Below are 22,636 nucleotides of genomic sequence, written 5' to 3'. Positions count from 1 at the left end.
AAAGCAGGTGTAGAAAATCTCACTGACCGAGGAGGTCAAAGCGTTTTCAGGTTATCGTGTTCACAGACATTGAGGAGCTGCATTGCGTCTTTGTGGACCTGAAGAAAAGCACATGACAGGGTGACTGAGAGGAGCTGTGGTGTTGTGTGAGGAAGTCGGGAACAGCAGAGAAGTACGAAAGAGTTGTACAGGATATGAAGAGTGACAGCGGTGAGGTCTGCGGTGGGATTACGTCAGGGATCGGCTCTGAGCCCTTTCTTATCGGCAATGGTGATGGACAGGCTGACAGACAAGATCAGACAGGAGGAGGACTGTGATGTTTGCTGATGACATTGTGATCTGCAGGTAGAGGAGACCCTGGAGAGGTGGAGATATGAGAGGAGAGGAGAGGAATGAAGGTCAGTAGGACCACCAAGACAGAATACATGTGAGTGAATGAGAGGGAGGTCAGTGGAATGGTGAGGATGAGGGGAGTCGAGGTGGTGAAGGTGGAGGAGTTTAAATACTTGGGATCAACAGTACAGAGTAACAGGGATTGTGGGAGAGAGGTGAAAAAGAGAGTGCAGGCAGGGTGGAATGGGTGGAGGAGAGTGTCAGGAGTGATTTGTGACAGACGGGTATCAGCAAGAGTGAAAGGGAAGGTCTACAGGACAGCACTGAAACCAGCTATGTTATATGGGCTGGAGACGGTGGCACTGACCAGAAAGCAGGAGACAGAGCTGGAGGTAGCAGAGTTTAAGATGTTAAGATTTGCATTGAGTGTGATGAGGATGGACAGGATTAGAAATGAGGACATTAGAGGGTCAGCTCAAGTTGGACAGTTGGGAGACAAAGTCAGAGAGATGACATTGTGTTGGTCTGGACATGTGCAGAGGAGAGATGAGGGGTATAATGAGAGAAGGGTGATAAGGATAGAGCTGCCAGGGAAGAGGAGAAGAGGAAGGCCTAAGAGAAGGTTTATGGATGTGGTGAGAGAGGACATGCAGGTGATGGGGGTGACAGAACAAGATGATGAGGACAGGAAGATATAGAAGAAGATGATCCGCTGTGGCAACCTCTAACGGCAGCAGCCGAAAGAAAAGGAAGAAGTGTTTACAGACACAGACAGACAGAATTTTACATTTGGTATTTTCAGATTTGCGGAGGTCTAAAACGTCAAGACTCATCAAAATCTCGAGGTTGACTTTTTTCACGATTCCTAGCCTTCCCCTTCTCTACGTATACGAGAAAGTCAAAATCAGAAAATCCAACGACACCTCACGGCAGCTCCTGTCCTCACTGAGTGCTCTCCTGCTTTGAGGCGTGGCCTTAAATAGCCAGAGGGGGCGGGCTGGCCCCGCCTCTCGTGGCTCCACCCACATGGCACAAGCCGTTGACGGACTTGGATTTTTTTGTTCATTTACACCTAATGGAAAATACGTAACAATCTGAAAAATGAGAATTCAAAAACAATGAAGTATGAAAAACACAAAAAGACGAGTCCATACGTAACATAACGCCAGACATTTAAATTATGAAATGGAGGAGAGGAAAAGCGTGAAAGCCTCGGAGCCCAGCAACACGACAGTGTGAAGGAGCGTCAGCCGCTGCCTTAACTCGGTACGGAATGACTGGCTTCATGAGGCGAAAATATGGAAAATAGGTGGGCGTCAGTGAAAGTCGTCGTTGGCCTCCTCTTGTATTATTAATTATTTTATTATTAATCCTCTTTAATTATTTTAATCTCCTCCGTCGTCAGCTGGTCGGAGTTCATCAGTTACACATTATATTTACTATTTCAGTTTTATTGTAATTGAGACCTCAGGGCTGACCACAGCCATGCTGGATACGTGATACTGTATGCCAGCTGGCCTGGGCACACTGGTATCCCTGCAGAGGAGATGGCTGGGCACCTCTCTGCTTAGCCTGCTGCCACCACGACCCAAACCCAGATAAGTGGCAGGTAATTGAAGTGGATGTGATTTTTTATATAATATGCATCACAGCGTGGCGTGAGTATTTATTTATTTATTTATTTATTTAAGAAATGAAATCCAATGCTGTTTGTTCTTCAGCACTCTTGAAGGAGTAATCTACTTGCCATAGACGGGTAACTCTGCTAGTCAATGGGTACCCTAGTCGAAGTGCCCAGCGATGCCCGGATACGCAGTACGTACGTACTTAATGGACTGAAGGAGACGAGCACCAAATTGTCAGCCCTTAGATGTCAGACAGCCGCCGTGCCCGCCGGCCCTCGGTTTATGTGCACCCTGCCCAGGGTGTCCACCACGTAAAGGCTACCCGGACCCCTTTCTGTGCTCTGCTGTTTGCGATGGCAGCCCGACGGCCCCCTCTGTTCTCCCTATCAGTGTGACAGATCACACGCCATAAATCATCATTACATTCTCAGTCGGGGACAACAAAGGCAGCGAGGGGGGCGTCCTGAATGGCCGACCTGTGGCACCACTTCCTGTTCTGTTACAGAGGGGACAGCTCGACACTGAGGTGCATTGTGTGGATCAGGAAACGAGCCGCTTGGGAAAAACGAGAGCCGGGAGGCCATGAGAAGATGAAAGTGCAGGCGACCAACGACAAAGTGCCAGCATGGTGGGATACCGAGAGAGAGGAAGGAAACAATGGCCGAGTAAAAATGTGCCACTCGAGATGTGATGGTCAGCTGGGGCCGCTCTCATCACAACTCCCGGGATCAGACACGTGTGTGTGAAGTGCTGTCTGCCAGTGTTAGCCACACATGACCTGCACTTGACGACTGTGAAGATGTGTGTGTGTGTGTGTGTGGCACCGTGTGCACCAGCAAGACGAGTAAAATGGTGGGCTTTGGAGTTTTCTGTTATTTGCGTTTCAGAAACCATTTTAGTGCTGAGCTCCAAAAAGCTACTCTCGATACCAAAGTCAAAACTGCGTGACCGATCCAACGCCACTCCATAGCCCAGAAAGCACTTCTGGGCGTGTGCACTTCCTGCAGCGGACCACCTCCCTCCGTTGTCACCACACTCTTCAGGGGGCCCGTTGAGACCGTTCAGACCACCTGGTTTGGAAACGGCTAGTGGTCTGCCACGGCACACACAGCAGAAAAGAGCGCAATCACGATGAACCGCCAGGAACTGTGGGAGACCCTCTGCATTTACAGGCAGCAGAAACGATCCCTGGGACCCCTCTAGGACCCCTCTGGCACCTGTCTACCCAAAGTCATATTGTGAAGGGCCACTCCAGCTGTCCCCACAGCCTCTTTGTCCCATGTCCATCTGGCAGGGGGCTTTCAAAGCAGGCTCTGCAGCAGCTTCTACTCCTCAGCAGTGCGGACCCTCAGAGTCCCGTCGGTCAATTACTGCTGCTGTCCTCATTGTCCGTCGTTGATACCCCTCGATTATTTATCACTCTGTCCCTGTGTTCAAAAAGGTTTGGGACGGCCATCCGTATAATTTTTATCCTGGCTGCAAAAGTGTTGGATAAAGAGGACAGATGTGTCTGTGTACAGAGGCGAGTCCAAACCAGAACTGACCTGATGAGGCCAAGATGGCGGTTTTAAAGCAGAGGATAGGAAGTGATGTCATCAGAGCCCGGGCCGGAAGTGATGTCATCGGGCCCTGGAACCGGAAGTGGCGTGATTTGGCCCGGAAACCGGAGGTGACATCATTGGACCAGAAACAGGAAGTGACATCATCAGGCCTGGAAACAGGAAGTGACGTCATCGGGACCAGGCGGCATTCCCTGTAATCGGTCTGCAGTGGAAAGAGAGAATAGATCAGCACACACCGCCACCCCCTGGCCTGGCGTGGAATGACCCTCATGCAGGCCCTCCCATGCACACGTGTGTGACGCCGTTCACTTACCTATCAGGACAGTAGACCTGAGTCGAGGGCACGTGACTTTGTATGTCGTCTTTTATGGAGGTGGGTTGTGTGTATGCTATTAGTGCAGACTGCATGTCGGCCGCGGTTATTTCATGCACCCTAATGCAGTGTTTAGACGGCGTGACAATAAAGCCTCTTGACTTGCTTATGTGACGTCATCGGCACGTGAAACTTGGTGGCATCCAAGCTTGCGGATTTTTCTTTTCTCAGGTAGGCCTCTCTGAAGCCCAGTTCATTTCAGAAGATGAACGTGAGACGAGAGTTTGGAATCTCGGCTTTTATTTCCTGTTGTAGACATTTGCAGGTATAGAGAAGGCAGCAGCAGCACCTTTTGGAGCAGACCACCCAACTTTTAGGAGAGGACAATGACAGGAGCAGATACTGTAGTCTTGAAGTAAGTTAAAGTGAATGACACTTTGTATTTGGTTGCACATTATTTTGGTTGCAGTGGCCCACATGAAGCCTGCGGCGTCTTCTCGACGTCTCCACCTGCTTGTTTCTTCTGTTGTGCTGCTTTGCCAGGCGTTTACTTCAGCCTCTCTCTCTCTCTCTGATGGTGGCGTTGTTTTTTTTCCCCATCAGCCTCCTCTTCAGGCTCTGATGATGGACTCACCCAGTCCTCTGCTGAGCTGGCAGTGTGTTTGCGACTCTTGTCCTGCGTCATGGTGAAGTTCCTCCTGATTAGCTGGCATACATTTCACTGTAAATCGGCCTACAAAATGGCTTCTGAATTCCATCTGCTGCCACCATCATGAGTTACATCAGCTGTAAAGGTCAATGAGCCTGTGCCAGAAGCAGCCATGCCAGCCCAAGCCTTGACACGACCTCCACCATGCTTGACTGATGACCTTGTATGTTTTCCATCTTAAGCAGATCCCGTCTTCCTCCACACTTTGGCTGATGTTAATCTTGGTCTCGCCAGTCCATGGAACTTTAGTCCAGAACCTTTGTGGCTCATGTCCGTATTTTTTTTTTTTTTTTTTTTTACAAATTCCAGTCTGGCTTTCCGATTGTTACTGTCATGGACTAGGAGTCCAAATAAGTTCTGAACGCCCTTCCAAAAAATGCTCACTAGAGGGGGAAATCCCATCAAAAACCCTTGCTAGATACAGAAGGGGCTACGTAGAATCTTTATAAAATTGTTTCCACAAGGCACACAAGAAAGCTCCATGGAGCACAAAAAAGCAAAATGGAATTCCCTGTAAAACAAAGGCTAACAATTCCCAAAACAGATTCCAGTAGCAAAGTCCAAACCCGGAGCAGAAGGTCAAGACAAATCTCAAATGTGATAAAGACAGCGAAAGCGACACAAACTCACCAACTCCAGAGTGCATTCACAATGAACCACCAGCAGCAACTCTAGGAGACCTTCCAGATTTGTAGGCGGGGGGCACCGCCTCCTGGGGGGCCGCCAACAGCATAAACATTACAAAGTTAATACATACAACAGAATCAAAAGTGAACAACGACGACATATAAGACATGCATCTTGTGGTGTGGCCTCCGTACTTCTGCCCCCTCTTAATCAGCGCTCCTTCTCACAGCCCCTTGTCCCAAGTCTTGCGTGGCCCAACCAGAATTTCCATGCCATTGAGTGAGAGCCTGGTGAGGCCATTGAGTGTCTAAGGAGTGTTTAGAGCGCCATGTGGAGTGCAGGATTTTGGGAGACAAAGGGGGTTCAAACCTGCCACTGGAAGGGTGAGCCTAATAAAATGGACACATTGTGAGGGTCACAGTGGGGTGGTGGGATCAGCAGAGCCTATTTTGATATGCTGTAGTCGGGTGCACAGCCCACTCAATACACACACACAGATGCCATCAGGTGGTCCATTTAAAATCCCCACTTTTTATTTTATTACATTGAGGAAGGGAGAGGGAAAGAAAAACCTCACCCAGGAGCACTAAGTGCTGAACCAGCATGCTGTGTGACACCCCCATTGTTATCACGAGACCCTCGTCGTGACGTCAAAATCCCGGCAGTATAAAAGTCAGCAGGGTGAACTTCAGTGCTGCCCGAGATTGTGGATACAAAACTAAACCCCTTTGTGTGTCCTCGCCCTTCCATGTTTCATTTTTGGTGACTCTTTGTTGTGCCCCCCCCCCCCAATATGGACCCTCGTAATCTCCAGCTCTGTGTCATACCTTCTCCATTTTGGGGAACAGGACAATTTTCTAATTGTAGAGTTTATTTCATGTAGAAAGAGTGGTCTTAGAGCCGTGTTTTTTTTGCCCTGGCTTGTATTCCCCCCCCCCTTTTGTATTGTTGTTTTTCTGTTTGTTGTGAGTTTTTACTTTTCGTATTTGATGTTCATTTTAATCACTTTGTTTTGCTTATCGGTTATTTTTGGTGTTTTTCCTTCTTTATATTTGCCTCGGGAGGGACGGCCACTCGATGCCTTGATTTCACGCTGCTGCTCTGTGGTGTGTGGGGGACCTTGACCACTAGGGGGCCCCCTTCAGATCTGGTAATGACACCAAAATGGGGTCCTCTGTGCATGACGCTCAGTGACATCCTGAGATGAAGGGGCTCGCAGGCAGACATGGGTGGTTGGTTACATGCAGGAGGTTTTTCTGCCTTTAAACAAAAAAGTAAAATGTCTGGAAGAGTAAATCCAAAACGCCAATGTGCAACGAGAAGCTGACAGTCCCTTAGCGCTCTGTCATCCCACAACGCGCCACGTTGGCCTGCAGAGGTCCGCACTTTAAGAGAACCTGAGCGCCAGCCCCCCCTCTCGCCGCTGGGGGAGCCGTCAGCGCCGTCATCCTGACAATGACACATTAATGTGATGATCTGAGGAGGATGGCAGCGTAATTAATTCAAAAAGGTAATTAGACTCATCAGGACGAATTGCAAAGTCAGGAACAGGATGACAGGGTCAAAGGTCACCCGAAGAGCCCTGCTGGTCACGTTTGGCCGCGCTTGCTGGCACATTTGAACCGGAGGGCAGCCTGAGGTCAAAAAGGGGGGCACATCCACAATTAGAGCAAATAAAAAAGGTCAAAAGAAACCATTCTGTAGTTGTCTCGAGAAGAACGAGGAGGCCGAGGACGCACGTCAGACAGCAGAGCTGCACATACGGCCGGAGAGCCAAAGTCACGTTTATTAAGAGCAGGCTTCATGGTGTCAGCGTTGACGTGAGGCCAATACAGACGGGCACAGGCATGGCATCTCTAAGGCAGCCTAACCCCAAACTCTCCTGGCAGGCTTCGGCCTACTTCTTCTACTTCATGTCTTTGTACTCGTATGTGAGGTCCATGTGCCCGATCAGCTCTTCTCCATGCAGCCCGTCCTCCCCACTCAGACCCTTTTCCATCAAATCTTTCCTTTTCTTTATCGGCCCCCCTGGCGCAGGCTCCTTGATGATGACATTGTGTCGTGTTGCACCAGGAGACTTTGGAATAATGGAGAAGGGCTTTGGAAGATAAATAGGAAGATGAAGGCTTAATATCTGAGATTTAATAGTGAGCCTGCAGGGAGAGCCACTGAGAAGTTTAAATATCAAGGACCACCGTTAAAGTATCTATCTATCTATCTATCTATCTAGTCCAACATGGAGCACTGGGTGCAGTGCAGATGGGACAAATGGACAAAGCTATCAGGAAGATTGTGCGATCAAAGAATTAAGGCGAAGGTTAAAGGAGAAGTTTGTAAGACCAGCAGTGGTGTCCAGAGCTGAGCCTTGGGCAGTAAGTGGGGCACAGGAGAAGGAGGTGGATGTGGCAGAAGTGAGAATGTGGAGCTACAAAAAAGGACAAAATTAGAAATAAGACAATCAGGGGTGCAATGAACGTTGTAGAGATAGCCAAAGAAGGACATGTGATGTGGAGAGACAAAGGCCATCAAAATGGAGGTACAGGGCACCAGCCCAAAAATGGGGGTCTAGCTTTGAAAGGTACAAACGTTGTAAAATGTTGTAATCCTCCTAATACAATTAGTCGTTGGGATGTGGCAGGAGCAATCGTCACACCAAGTGCCATTACTGCAGAAGGCAATGCCAAATATGTACAAGCATGCCACACAAGGGGAGGAACCGTGAAAACCTCTGGCTTGGAGACAAGTCCCGCACGGAATCTGCAGTATGTGAATTCTGGTATTTAGTTGTTAAATAATAGCAGAAAAGGAACACAATAGGCAATGAGGGTTTCCCTAAAAGGCAATCCAAGGTGAACAATAAAAAACAACCCAGTGGTGCACTCTGCTTAAACGCCAGCCAATGAACCAGTGAAGGATCCACTGCCAGCCACACAATACTGTATATGGGCAGAGGGCGGGCCTTCAGAGCCTAAGACAACAATACTGTAGGAGGAGCCACGGGTGAATAAAAGAAGGAGGGGCGGAGTCTCAGATACAGATGGGATGGTAAGAGGTGGAGCCTCAGGCACAGAGTGGCGGGGTTAGGGGGGGTCGATAGGAGGCAAAAGGAGGGGCCGTGGGGCAGAGCATCAGGCACAGAGAGGCGTGGTCAGAGGGTCGATAGGAGGGGCCTTGGGGCGGAGCATCAGGCACAGAGAGGGGGGTCAAAAGGAGGGGCCGTAGGGCAGAGCATCAGGCACAGAGAGGCGTGGTCAGAGGGTTGATAGGAGGGGCCTTGGGGCGGAGCATCAGGCATAGAGAGGGGGGTCGAAAGGAGGCAAAAGGAGGGGCCTTGGGGCGGAGCATCAGGCACAGAGAGGCGTGGTCACAGGGTCGATAGGAGGGGCCATGGGGCGGAGCATCAAGCATTTCCTGTCAGAAAGTGACAGGCGCAGTCTCTGTATGTGTTAGGGGTTTCCATCATAGCTTAGTCTGTCGTTATTTTTTATTCCATCTTTCAAAATGACCACCATAACAAAGTGAGCATAGAAGTGCAGGTAGAGTGCAAGTTCATGGAACAGACAGTGGAAGTTACAGACAGATGCTGAGAAACCTTTGGGGTCCTGATGTTTGAATCAGAGGCAATTAACAGCGTGACTCAGACAACAAAAGCATCAGTGGTAGAGAGGTGGATCATCAGCGTTGATGTGACCAGGGGAGTGTTATGGATGTGGTGTGGCAGCAACATCCACAGACAGGTGGCGCCACACAGCTGAATGGATGCTCCCTGAGAGTTTGGGACTGCATTATAGGGTGTCTGACATGTTGGCTGTGATTCCTTGTAGAAAAATTTGAAAACGGCATCCCCAGGACACTGGAGGTTTTATCCGAGATCCGTCCCTGCCCAAACGCCAGGAGTGTTTGTAGATCTGTCAGTCCTGCCAAGGGATCAACTCCAATGACTGGACTGCCATCAGCTGTCTTGGCCATCGCACACCAGAGGTGTGGCTGTGTGTTATGTTACCACGGTTACCAGACGGCAACATCAACACTGATAAGCACCTGAGACGAGATTACGGCCGCGCCCCGTGTCCCCTCAGCCAAGGATTCACAAGGGTGGCACACAGAATTGTGGGAAGTGCACTCAGTCCTAACACTTTGTCTTTATTTAGTGACTTCTAGAGAATCCAAATGTGTGAATGCAAATGCAGGGGATCTAGGAGGTCAGTCACAACTGTGGCCAGTTGTCAGGGTCATCCACCTCACTGATGCTTAGAGCGTGTGGGTGAAGAGAAGAGGGGGCCTGTAAGTAGGTGGCAGTGACCACTGCAGGGTACAGAGTGACCAGTGAGGCCTTAACAAGATGGTACAGTGCGGTGTGACTTGGTCAGTTCTTAAAAGTGGACATGCCAGGTTTCACTTGTGGTGTGCAGGTCACTATAAAGAATAGAGAGTGCGTCACTCCTACTCTTTCCTGAGGGTCCCTCTCGTCCGACACTTCCTTTTTGTCAACAAAATCTTGTTTGGGTCGGGTCAGTTCAGGATAGGTTGAGGAGAAGGGACTGGTACAACGTGTTGCCGCACCCACCACATGAAGAAACCCAGCTGGGAAACCCTCAGGCAGACACGCAGTCCAGTGCCCCCTCCCAGAAATGACCATCTATGTGACACAGCCAGGCGTTACATGGTTTAGGTTTAGGTTTATTTGTCATATATAGGTTAACACAGGGTCAACATACAATGAAATGTGTATGACGAGAAAAACAAGTCACTCAGCCTAGATCCAATAAAGCTAGAAAAAAAGATTACAAGTTAAAAATAGACAAGCCATATAAAATAAAATGTGTACGTTTTAAAAGAAGTTATAAAGCAATATGAGTTGAATGAGCAGCAAGTACAAATGACAGTTACTGCACAGATAATGTTTTATAAGTTCAGATGCATATTCCATAAAGTGCAGATGCATGTTCCAGTCAGTATTCAGTGTGTGTGCAGGTACAGTGTGTGTGTGAGTAGTGCAATGTAATGTAGATGTAATGTAAGTGTATGTAAGTGTTCAGGTGTTGCTGTTTGGGTAGTTGAATGGCCTGGTGGTAAAAACTGTTTTGTAGTCCGAGCAGCCAGACTCCTGTATCGTCTGCCAGACGGTAACAAGGAGAACAGCTGGTGTGCTGGATGGCTGTGGTCCTTTATGATGCTGCTTGTCTTACGCAAGCACCGATGGAGGTAAATGTCTTCAATGGCAGGGAGACTCTTGCCCATGATGTGCTCTGCTGCCTTCACCACTCTCTGTAGTGATTTCCGGCTGCTGGCAGAGCAGCTCCCATACCAGACGGTAATGCAGCCCGTCAGCAGACTCTCGACAACACTCCTGTAAAAGTTTGAGGTGATGTTGGCATTCATGCCAAACTTCCTCAGCCTCCTCAGGTAGTAGAGCCACTGGCGAGCTTTCTTGACCACAGTGTCTATGTGAAGGATCCACGTGAGATCCTCGGTGATGTTTACTCCGAGGAACTTGAAGCTGTTAACCCTTTCAACTTCTACGCCGTTGATGTAGATGGCCTGGTGTTCTCTGCCTTGTTGTTTCCGATAGTCCACAATCATCTCCTTGGTTTTGCTGATGTTAAGAGACAAGTTGTTATCCAGGCACCAATTACTCAGTGCCAGCACGTCCTCTCTGTAGGCCGTCTCATCATTGTCAGTGATAAGGCCTATGATGGTTGTGTCGTCTGCAAACTTGATGATGGTGTTTGTGCCGTGTTTTGTAACACAGTCGTGGGTGAACAAGGAATACAAGAGGGGGCTAAGCACACAGCCCTGCGGCGCTCCTGTGTTTAAAATGAGTGATGAGGATGTGTGTTTGCCGACTCTCACCACCTGGGGCCTGTTTGTGAGGAAAGAGAAAATCCATCTGCAGATGGTCGTCCCCAACCCAAGGTCGTCAAGCTTCAAGACGAGTTTTGAGGGGATGATGGTGTTGAATGGTGAGCTGTAATCTATGAACAGCATTCTTACATATGTATTTCCTCTTTCCAGGTGGGTGAGGGCCGTGTTTATTGTTAGCACAACGGCATCCTCTGTCGATCTGTTAGCTCTGTAAGCAAATTGGAGAGGATCCAGCGTGTCAGGGAGGGAGGAGCAGATGTAACCTTTGACATGGGCGTCCCCATGACCTGGTCCAGCTGCTTTGGGGGATCCTGTGAGCCGGATCACCCTCGGGTAATGGTGCCACATGGGCCGTAGTGCCATAACTCCCTCACAATGCAGGTCATGTACTTCATTTGGGACTCCATGAGCAACACAAAGTCACACCAGCGCTACCCAAGGATTCTCTGAAGTGACACACGTGAAGGGGTCAAGTCTTCATCTCTGGTCACCTAATAGCATCCATGTCTCACAAACAGGGAGCACCAGGACTCTAAAGACTTGGACCTTCGTCCTTTTGTGCCACTCACCCCTTTCCAGTGACCTCATGACCCCCCCCCCCCCATGTTCTCCCAATCCATTTACTGAGTTCATAGGAAGAGTCACATGAATGTCACTGCCGAGGTCAGTAAACCTCTCAATGACGAGGTCGACACTCAGACAGACACACTGCTGATGGCTGTCATTAAGGAGGTCATTAAAGGCCTGGCTCTTGGTTTTTATTCGGATGAAAAAATGTGACGTGTAAGAAAACACAATGTGTGCAGTTACAACACCTGGCCAAAAGGTGGTGCTGCTGGACATTCGGTGTGCAGTTCAAGTCCTGTTCTGTGTGTGTGTGTCACCGTCACCTGCATGTCCTGCCCGTGCCACAGTGGTTTGTCCGTTTGATTCTAAACTTTAGCACCTCATAGCTGGGCAGTGGGTGGCTGTGAGGCCCCTCACTTTACTTGGCATGTGAATCTCTGGTGGGGTCTTGTCACATGATGAGGACGGCCGAGGAGATCACAGTGATCTGATGCCAGCTGAGACGCACCTGGTGTTAGAATTCTGTTTTCTTTTTCGTTTTCTTTCCCAGTCTTTGATTTGCCCCCATATTGCCCACCTTTGTGGATGTCTGTCTAAAGGCCGAGTGGGTGGCTTATTATATATACTCTTGGAGATCTCCTGGTTTTAACCCCCATGATGTTGCACTTGTCTCGTTGTACCCCTCTGGCTTTGCCCTTCTCAAGCTGTTTTGCCTCAAGTCTTTTGATTTCTGTTTTAAAAACTAATTTTGGACTTTCCGGTAACAGCCTGAGCTTTGCTTTTCTTGACTCACCATGTTGTGATCCTCAGTTCAAATCTTTCAAAGATGGCCGCCTTCTGTGTAGCCATCATCACACGGGTCAGTGGGACTTTGTGTGTTTCATGTTTTATTATCTCATTTCTGTCAGTGTCACTAGTTATACGTGAGCCTTCCATTTCTTGAAGTTGTGTATGTTGCAATAAACCCACAGAAGCAGTAATGTCATTTTTACATAACCCAACAGCATCTTCTTTTAAATAAATGATAAGTTGCAGTGCCGTCTCCTCTCCTTCATTAGTGCTACATGTGATTTGCACTCGTGGCGGGTGAATCTGCGTTTATCAAAGATCTCACCTGCGTCGAGCCGTGTGCAGCGACAGGCTCATTAGCATTGGCTAGCTGAGGCTCCACCCACTCTAAAAACAAAACAACCCAATGGTGCACTCTGCTTAAACGACAGCCAATGAACCAGTGAAGGATCACAACCAGCCGCACAATATATGGGCAGAGGGCGGGCCTTCAGAGCCTAAGACACCAATACTGTAGGAGGAGCCAGGGGTGAATAGCAGGCAAATAAAAGGAGGAGGGGGCGGAGTCTCAGATAAAGAAGGGATGGTAAGAGGTGGAGCCTCAGGCACAGAGTGGCGGGGTTAGGGGTGGTCGATAGGAGGCAAAAGGAGAGGCCATGGGGCGGAGCATCAATCATTTCCTGTCAGAAAGTGGCAGACGCAGTCTCTGTATGTGAAAGGAGCTTCCATCATAGCTTAGTCTGTCGTTATTGTTTATTCCATCTTTCAAATTGACCACCATAACAAAGTGAGCATAGAAGTGCAGGAACACAATAGGCAAGGAGGTTTTCCCTAAAAGGCAATCCAAGGTGAACAAGTCCCGACACGACAAATAGAAAATAACCCAAAGGTGCACTCTGGTTAAACGACAGCCAGTGAACCAGTGAAGGATCCACAGCCAGCCTCAGAATATATGGGCAGAGGGCGGGCCTTCAGAGCCTAAGACACCGATACTGTAGGAGGAGCCAGGGGTGAACAGCAGGAAAATAAAAGGAAGAGGGGCGGAGTCTCAAATACAGATGGGATGGCAAGAGGTGGAGCCTCAGACACAGATAACATGAGCTGAGGGCAGAGTCTCAGGCACAGAAAGATGGGGTTGGGAGGGGTTAATAGGAGGCAAAAGGAGGAGCTGTGGGGAGGAGCATCAAGCACAGAGAGGTGGGGTCAGGGGGAGTTGACAGGAGGCTAAAGGGGAGGTCATGGGGCGGAGCATCAGGCACAGAGAGGTGGGGTCAGGGGGAGTCGACAGGAGGCTAAGGGGGAGGTCATGGGGTGGAGCAACAGGCACAGAGAGGTGGGGTCAGGGGGAGTCGACAGGAGGCTAAAGGGGAGGTCATGGGGCGGAGCATCAGGCACAGAGAGGTGGGGTCAAGGGTAATTGACAGGAGGTTAAAGGGGAGGTCATGGGGCGGAGCATCAGGCACAGAGAGGTGGGGTCAGGGGGAGTCGACAGGAGGCAAAAGGAGGAGCTGTGGGGGCGGAGCATCAGGCACAGAGAGGTGGGGTCAGGGGGAGTCGACAGGAGGCTAAAGGGGAGGTCATAGGGCGGAGCATCAGGCACAGAGAGGTGGGGTCAGGGGGAGTCGACAGGAGGCAAAAGGAGGAGCTGTGGGGCGGAGCATCAGGCACAGAGAGGTGGGGTCAGGGGGAGTTGACAGGAGGCAAAAGGAGGAGCTGTGGGGCGGAGCATCAGGCACAGAGAGGTGGGGTCAGGGGGAGTCGACAGGAGGCTAAAGGGGAGGTCATGGGGCGGAGCATCAGGCATTTCCTGTCAGAAAGTAGCAGACGCAGTCTCTGTATTTAAGGGGGCTTCCATCATAGCTCAGTCTGTCGTTATTCTGTTTTTATACCATCAAGTGAGCACCATAACAAAGTGAGTATAGAAATGCAGGCAGAGTGCAAGTTCATGGAACAGACTTTTACGTATTGCTGTCTATGGTTGGCCATTCATACTGCGTGTCACAGCTCTGTGTAAATGACAGTAAATACGTGGCGTGTGCGACGGCTCATCTTTATGCCGCAGTTTGGACTTCACGCCCCATTTGTGAGTTCTGCTCATAGTGTGACTTTGAAGAGTCGCGACCTGCGGTTTTACATGTCAGGCGTCGGAGCTTCGCTTACCAGACCTTGAGGCTGCCTGCTGCACGTCCTCCCCGTGTTCGTTTTCTGAGCCGCGCTCTTTCAGTTTCCAGCTCTGAGTACCATTTGTGTGTCTTAGTGCCCCGGTGTGCACCGTTATGCTGTGCACGTGGCTCTCTAATTTCACATGAGGACCCCCCACCCCCACCCCACCTCGATCGAGTGTCACCGTGTCATGCCACTCACATCGATGTTTCATCACCACATGAGATAATAAGCGCTAATGAGTTTGTTGACGGTGACTCCAGCAGGGGGCGCCTGTTGGTTAGCGACAGCAGCTTCGACTGAACTGTTAGCCCCTCGTGTCGTCACCTGGTGGTACGGCGGTAACTCCCAAAATAACACTAAAGAAAGAATACGCTTAGCTTCTTTTGACATCGGCAGACGCTTATCATAGCAATTCAAAGGAAGCTCTGGTAAGGCACAGTTCAGGTGGGGGGGTCCTGGCCACCAGCTTTGTCCACTTGGAGATTTGGGAGGCATGTCTAGGTACGGGCAGGCGTGACGTCGTCCGTAGGTGAGCTTCGATTTTCAGCACAGCTGTCCAGAGCTTTTATACGTTTGTCACAGTCGTTGGTTCCTAAACATGGGAGTCCATCTTTAGCTGGCGCAGTTCAGTTTTGAAAAACACGCAGTAACTGCTGGCCCTGAACGGACCGTCAAACCAAGGGGTACACCTGCTGTCCTGAGTGGTTTCTGTTTGATCAACCCCCAGTTCAGGGTGTCCAGGCGCTATATTCCCTCACACCTACTGTGTGCTGCCCGCTTTAGCCAGCAGTTGGGCGCTGTGTCTCCCTGCCAGGCTAATCTGCTGAGATGTAAACATAAAGGCAGTGGGCATCGGTTCATTCTGTTGTTCATGGTTCTGGGCTGCTTGACCTGCCAGTGTTCACACTGTAATCCCCGGAAAGAGCTGAGGTGGTGTTTGCTTTGGGAAGGCGCTATATACCAGGTGGTATATATGAAGTCAGGCTAACCCATTGGTGACGAGGTCCTCGTGGCCTTTTCTAACTTGTCACTTTGTCATCTTTTGTTTTTTTTCAGTGCTCTTGGAGGTCCGTCGGCCCTGCACATCCCGGCCTTCCCCAGCGGTGGCTGTCTGATCGACTACGTGCCTCAGGTGTGCCAGCTGCTCACCAATAAAGTAAGTCCAAAAGAGAAATGAGCGAGTCCTCCAGACAGCGAGACCAGTTGTCACTGGCAGTATGAAGGGATACCAAGTGGACTGAATTCAATGGCAAAACAAAAGTAACTGAGTCAGTAATACCCACACGCAAAAAGTGCCCACCTAAACAAAGGGTTGGCACAAGTGTCGTTAACTGAAGAGAATTAATAAAGAATTAGCCCCAGAATTCAAAGCAAAAACAAAACTGGCTAACTGGCATAAGGAAGCTATACTGTGTGTTGTCACACGTGCCAGCGCAGTCTGTCACTTCAGGGGTCTGATTTAAAGGGTACATGGGGCAAGGAATTGAGCCTGATGATGCACCTGAATGTCCCTTCACTTTTGCCCTCAACCAACCTGTTGACCCACGATGTCAACCCCCCCACCAACTGGTCTCTTCTGGTTTATCTAATGTGTGACAGCAGAATGGCAGCCCGTCAGGGTCCGTCGTGACCAACACAGGAGTGAAATGTGAGAGTCGACCCCCCAGTAAATGTAATATTCACAGCTCTCTCTTTCCATATGCATAGTGTGGACCACCAGGGGGCGTACGCCACCCCAACACAGACACGAGGTTTGCCAAACCACACGCCTTTATCTAGGTGGGGAGGCACTTTTCTGTTGCTCCCCACTTCACAGCACAGTATAAAACACCAAATTGCACAATTACACAGTCCTTTCTTTCTTTCTTGTCTCTTCTTCTCTCTTTTTCTGTCACCTCCTCCTCCTCCTCACCAGCTTTGTCCACTGCCTTTTATAGGGCCCCCAGATGTGCTCCAGGTGTTTCTTGACCTTCCAGCTGCACTTCCAGGTATGGCAGAAATGTGGTGCCACAAAGGGCTCGGCTGTAGCCTCAGCACCCCCTGGCGGCACCCACAGAGCCCAACAGGGCTGCTCCAAACTACAACTCCCAGCATGCCCTGTGGGGATCCATGGTGCTAGAGTGTCTCAGGGAAGATAATGACCCCAGTGTGGTTTCTCCCTCGGTCCTTCCATCCTTCTGGCGTATCGGCCTGGTGATGGTCCTGGCCATCCATCACAATAGATGTAAATACACACCCACACCCACACACACGGGTACATCCAAAGGTAATGGCAGTTTGAAAATGACACTGTAACCATAAGCTGGCAGAGTATAACACCTTTGCAGTGGCTTATGGGTAGTTCAGACACACAGCGCTCAGCCGTTAGTTTAGTTGAAGCCAAGCTCAGATGAAGATGGATGCTCCGCTGCAGGGCTGCACCATCACTGGACAACGTGCCGTAGTGAGAGGGAGTGAAACCTGACGAAGTTCACCGAAGGGTGGCAGCTCAGTACAGAAGTAAAAGCAGCAGAACTCGACAAAAATGATAGGAATGGGTAGGAAGGGTTAAAGCAGGAAGAGCAAGTGGAACCAACGTACTTCAGACTGGTCACCCATCAGCATCACATCACACACACACAAGCCCACATCGACATGGCAAACGCTTCATCAGAGAAGACCAACAGATGGCGCTGTCCGCTGCACATTTGGGTATCTGCACACAGCGGTGGGCCTGACGACTTGGGGTACTGTAAAGTTTGAGCGAGGTGGGCACCCAGACAGCTTACTGATCTGCACAAGACAACATCCTTCACTGAATTTCAGAAGGTTTCGCTCCCCTCTGCTTGGGGACAACGGAGCTGCTAACTGAACAAATGCACTCGACGGACTGAGGGGTCTCCTCTCGTTTGTCAAATTTCCTCTGTTCTTGCATAAGGAGATCTCACTATGGCGTGTTATTCAGTAATGGTGCAGTCCCAGGGCGGAGCGTCCATGTTCATTTCTCCACGGCTTCAACTGGACTAACAACAATGTGCTACACGTGTTCCAACTTCCCATAAGCCCTTGCAAACGTGTGTCAGCTTCTTTCCATTGAGGTTATGGAGTTATTTTCAATTTTTCATTACATAATTTTCACTGCCTTTACTTCCTGATGTGTGTGTGTGTGTCTGTATTCTGTATATACCCCCAGTAAGCAACTGCTTAGGCCCACTCTCCTCATTCTGCTCTCATAAGAGCCTCAATTCTTTGTCACGTGGATTCCACAAGATGTTTGAAACATTCCTTTGAGATTCCCGTCCATGACATGTTGACTTGCGTCACACAGTGCCCACTCATGCTGCCAGTCTCCCCTTCTAGGACATCCCAAAGGTGTTTCTCCTGGATTGACATACATGGGGACAAGGAAAGCCACCAAAGAACACTGAAGTCACTGTTATGTCCCTGAAACCGGTTTGCTTTGTGACATGGTGCCTAGTCATGGTGGAAGTAGCCATCAGCAGAGGGTTCAATTGTGGCCATGAAGGGATGCAGGTGGTCAGTACTAAGGCCGTGGCATTCAAGTGATGACTGACTGGTACTGACAGCCCCAAAGTGGGCCAAGAAAACGTTCTCCACACCAGTGGAGGGGCACAGGAGTGAAGGCTTTGGACTACAAACCCTAAGCTGGTGATTTCCAATCCCACTTCTGACACCACTGTGTGACACTGAGCAAGTCACTTGAGCTGCCTGTGGTCCAACTGGAAAAACAACAGAAATGTCACCAATGGTGTCTCAAATGTTGTAAGTCACCTTAGATAAGTAAATAAATAAACGAATACACCACAAGGTAGCTGGGGTGCAGCCACTCATGCTGTTAGAATCAAATTCTGTTACCGTACCATCCATAGAAATTGAGGTTCCTCACACCAGGGCAGGTTATCCCAGTCTTTCAATGTCCAGTTGTGGTGCCCAGTGGAGCCTCAGCCTTCTGTTCTTGGCTGACAGGACTGTAACTCATGGTGGTCTTCTGCTGCTGCAGCACATCTGCCTCAAGTTTCGACGTGTTGTGCATCCTGAGATGCTTTTCTTATTAGGTCATTTGAACACTCTGAACGAGACAAAGCCCACCAGTCCTGTCCACTTATTAACATCAAGTCGAGTTTTGAAAGTCGCTAAAGTCCTCCTGTCCACCACACTACTTGGTCGCTTATTCCAAGTGTTTGTCGTTCTTTGTGTAAAGAAAAACTTTCTAATGTTTGTGTGACATTTCCCCTTCACAAGTTTCCAACTGTGTCCCCGTGTTCTTGATGAACTCATTTTAAAGTCAACGTCTCGGTCCACCGGAGTAATTCACTTCATCATTTTAAACACTTCATTCAGGTCTCCTCTTCATCTCTGTGAAGGCTCAGCTCTTTTAATCTTTCCTCCTAACTCACCCCCTGTAGCCCCCCATAATCAGCCTAGTTGCTCTTCTCTGGACCTTCTCTTGTGCTGCTATGTCCTTTTTATAACCTGGAGACCCAAACTGCACCCAGGACTCCAGATGAGGCCTCACCAGTGTGTTATAAAGCTTGAGCAGAACCTCCTGTGACTTGTACTCCGCACGTCAAGGCGCTATATAACCTGACATGCTGTTAGTCTTCTTAATAGCTTGTCTGGAAGTCTATGGCTTAGAGTCCACTACCACTCCTAATCCTTCTCATAAGGTGGACTCTCAATTTTCAGACCCCCCCATTGTGTATTCAAACCTCACATTTTTACTTCCTATGTGTAATTCTTTACATTTACTGACATTAAATTTCATCATTCACAAATCTGCCCAAGTCTGTCTGCTGTTCAAGTCCTTCTGTGATGATATAACGGAATATCAAATGATCTGCTAATCCACCTCTCTTGGTATCATCTGCAAACTTCACCAGCTTGTTCTTTATATTCCTATCTAAGTAATTTCTAGATATTAAAAATAGCAGCAGCCCCAGCACTGCCCCCTGCTGGTCACCACTCTTAATTCTGATGAGGTTCCTCACACCGTCACCCTCTGCTTCCTGTGTCTGAGCCAATTCTGCACCCATCTACAAACATCACCCTGAACTGCCACTTCTTGTAGTTTGATGCCCACCCTCTCATGTGGCACCTTATCAAATGCTTTCTGAAAGTCCACATCAATCATCTCATCTGCTCCTCTCTGCTCGTATCCTTTTGTTACCTCCTCATAGAATTCCAGGATGTTAGTAAAACACGACCTCCCTCTTCTGAGCCCACACTGACTGTCCTGTCCTTGCCAGGTGTTGCTCAATCTTCTCTTTATTAATTCCTTCCATTAATTTCCTGTGATGCCCATTAAGCTTACTGGCGTATAGTTGCTTGGCTCTGCCCTGTCACCCTTGTTATATAACGGGATGATATTTGCCATTTTCCAGTCCTTCAGAATCTCTCCAGTGCGCAGTGACTTCCTAAAAATATGTGTCAGGGGTTTCTATCTGCACTCGCTGGCCTCCTTAAGAACTCGAGGACAGTAAATATGATCTGGTCCTGGTGATTTGTTTGATTTCAGCCTATTTAATCTGAGCAGCTCTTCTCTCTCTACGATTTCCAACTCCCTCAGTACCTCCTCAGTAGTCCCGTTTACCTCCTGTTGTTCAGAGAGGCCGTCTGAGTCACCGTAGCCTTTGTGTCATTTGGCCGTCCTCCTCTGGACTCTGTCATCAGTGGCGTACTTCCGTCCACAGAACTGCCACTCGCACCATTCTGAGTAAACAAACTCGAGCAACTGCTGAGCGTGAAAACCTCCGGAGATCAGCAGCTACACAAATACTCAAACCAGCCCGCCTGGCACCAACAATCAGGCCACAGTCCAAATGACGGCCATCACGTTCTGGGTTGTGATGTGAACGTCCACTGAAGCTGCTGGGATGCATTGTGCTGCCGCCTCCTGATTGGCTGATCAGACGACAGTGCGGTGTACAGGTGTTCCTAATAATTTGCTCACTAAGTGTATCAATGTCTCACTTTATTTTAATAATGGCCTGTGATTATGAGGCGGCATCACATCGTCACACCTTAAAGATCTTCTCCATTGTATCACAACCCCCAAGTCACAGATAACATCCCATCAGTTTGAGGTGATCAGCTATGTGCCGTAGTCGAGTGAAATTCTGTCACCAGGCTCAGTGTCACCGTCCTTGGGTAACAACACTGTAGTCGCGAGACGTCTCGTTATTGTGGGCTGTCCCGTAATTACGGCGTACAGTTGCCTCGCACTGGCATGTGATGATAGCTTGTAATTACGAGGTATCTATTAGGACATAATATCCCATAATTATGCTATACAGTCTCGTTATACATGAATATCTTGTAATTATGGGCCATTTTATTACTGTAAGATAATGTCAAATATTAAAGAGCGGACAGAAGAGCATTAACAAGGCATCCTCTAATGGTCCTCCTCAGGCTGGTGGAAGCCTTGGTTTGAAGGAGGCCATTTGCAGCTTTTAGGTCAAGTCGAGCATCTTTTCCAGTGTCCTCAGTGCTAAAGAAATAAGGAGATGACTCGTCACGCGGTGTCCATACAGGGTCTATAAAAAAGTATTCACGCCGTGGTAGATGTCCCATTTTCTTGTTACACAACATTGAATTACAGCTTAGTGAGCGGAGGCAGAACCACCCCATGGGCAGCAGACAAAACCTCCAGAGAGCCGGAGGACTCAGACGGGACGACCCCCCCGTAACCCTAAAGTTGAGGGCCTTATCCTAAAACACAGAGCTAGAGGACCCCACCAGAAAGGATCTTATCGGTAAGAGCCAGAGGTCTGCTGAATCACACACCAAACAAAGCCTCATAACCCAAAAAGTCAGAGCCAGAGACCTACACCCCAAGATAGAGGGTCTTCTGCTGGAAATCAGAGTCAAGGGCTTACACTCATAGGAAACCAGGACCTCATCCTGAATGACGGAGTCTGAGGTCTACAGGAGGAAAGACATCTGGAAGAGAGGACAGAAGCAACTTACACGACTCGAGCGGAGACACATATGGAGGTGTGCTCTGATGGTCCTGTAGCATTAGGGACAGACAAAGAAGTGATACAGAAGAACAACAGAGTCGTTGGTGGGCAGCCATGACAGCCTTGAGACCAAGGGTGCAGGTCTCTCTCTCTGTCTGTCAGCTCTGCCATTTTCTTCTTCTTCTTCCTCTTCTTTGCCCAACTGCTCTGGCTCTGTCAGGCGTCACGGTGATTGCAGCAAACAGCCATTTTCAAATCCGGCCACCAATTCTCCATCTGGGTTCTTGACTCGGCCACGTTTGTTGTTTTTGACGGCTTTGGCTTTCTGCGTGGCCTCATTGTCTTCTCCCAAGTTTCTTTCAGATGGCGTCAGGTTTTCTTTCAGCATTTCCTCATATTTTGCTGCTTTCCTTTTCTCCTCACATGTCTTCTATGGGCCTGCTGCAGAAAAACATCCCCACAGCCCCAGTGCTGCCTCCACTATGCTTCATGGTGGGCATGGTGTGCAGTGTAACATGGCATTCAGTCTGACGGTCCAAAAGCTCCAGCATCAGACCTTTGAAACTTCTTCCAGTTGATTTCAGATCCCACTACTGACACCACTGTGTGTCCATCAGCAAGTCACCTCTCCTTATGTGTCTTCTCCCAAGATGTCCCCTGTGTCATGTCTCTGTGCCACTCGCCCATAAGCCAGTGAAGCACCTGGATGGGCTCAATTGCTGTCTGCACAGACCCTCCAGTGACCCTTTCAGAGAGAAAGGGGATCAGAGTGCACACACAGGCCCGTTTTTAAATCATACTTTATTCAAAGAGTACCACTATCTGACATCACCAATGTGAAAAGGTAATTGCTCCCAAAGTTCCAGCACTTGGTTACAGTATCTTTAGCAGCCATGATCCCCACTAAACATATGATGGTGGTCTTTCCCATCGCTGACTAAGCCCACTCTTCTGTACTTTCATTTGGACACATTGGCAGGTTTGTGAACTGGCCTTTGACTGGGCCACACAGTCATCGACTCACTTTTGCATTTCGTTCTGCTTTGTCACCCAACGACACTTCAGCTTCAGGTCAGGACAGATGGCTGGACGTCCTCCTTAAGAATCTCCTGGTCAAG

At 49.1% G+C, this 22,636-nt stretch overlaps 1 protein-coding gene across 1 annotated transcript in view; it reads left to right on the top strand.

Annotated features, from left to right (window-relative positions):
- The window catches only part of babam2 (BRISC and BRCA1 A complex member 2), a 287,239-nt gene that overhangs the window by 255,238 nt on the left and 9,365 nt on the right, over positions 1-22,636 (top strand). Inside the window, exon 8 of the mRNA XM_028796332.2 lies at positions 15,613-15,712. Within this exon, the coding sequence (XP_028652165.1) occupies positions 15,613-15,712 (100 nt within the window). The remainder of the gene's footprint in view (positions 1-15,612; positions 15,713-22,636) is intronic.

The sequence above is a fragment of the Erpetoichthys calabaricus genome, chromosome 3, assembly GCF_900747795.2.
Source record: "Erpetoichthys calabaricus chromosome 3, fErpCal1.3, whole genome shotgun sequence".
Lineage (NCBI taxonomy): Eukaryota > Metazoa > Chordata > Cladistia > Polypteriformes > Polypteridae > Erpetoichthys > Erpetoichthys calabaricus.
Note: the sequence above shows the minus strand (reverse complement) of the source record. Positions and strands in the feature narration are given on the sequence as shown.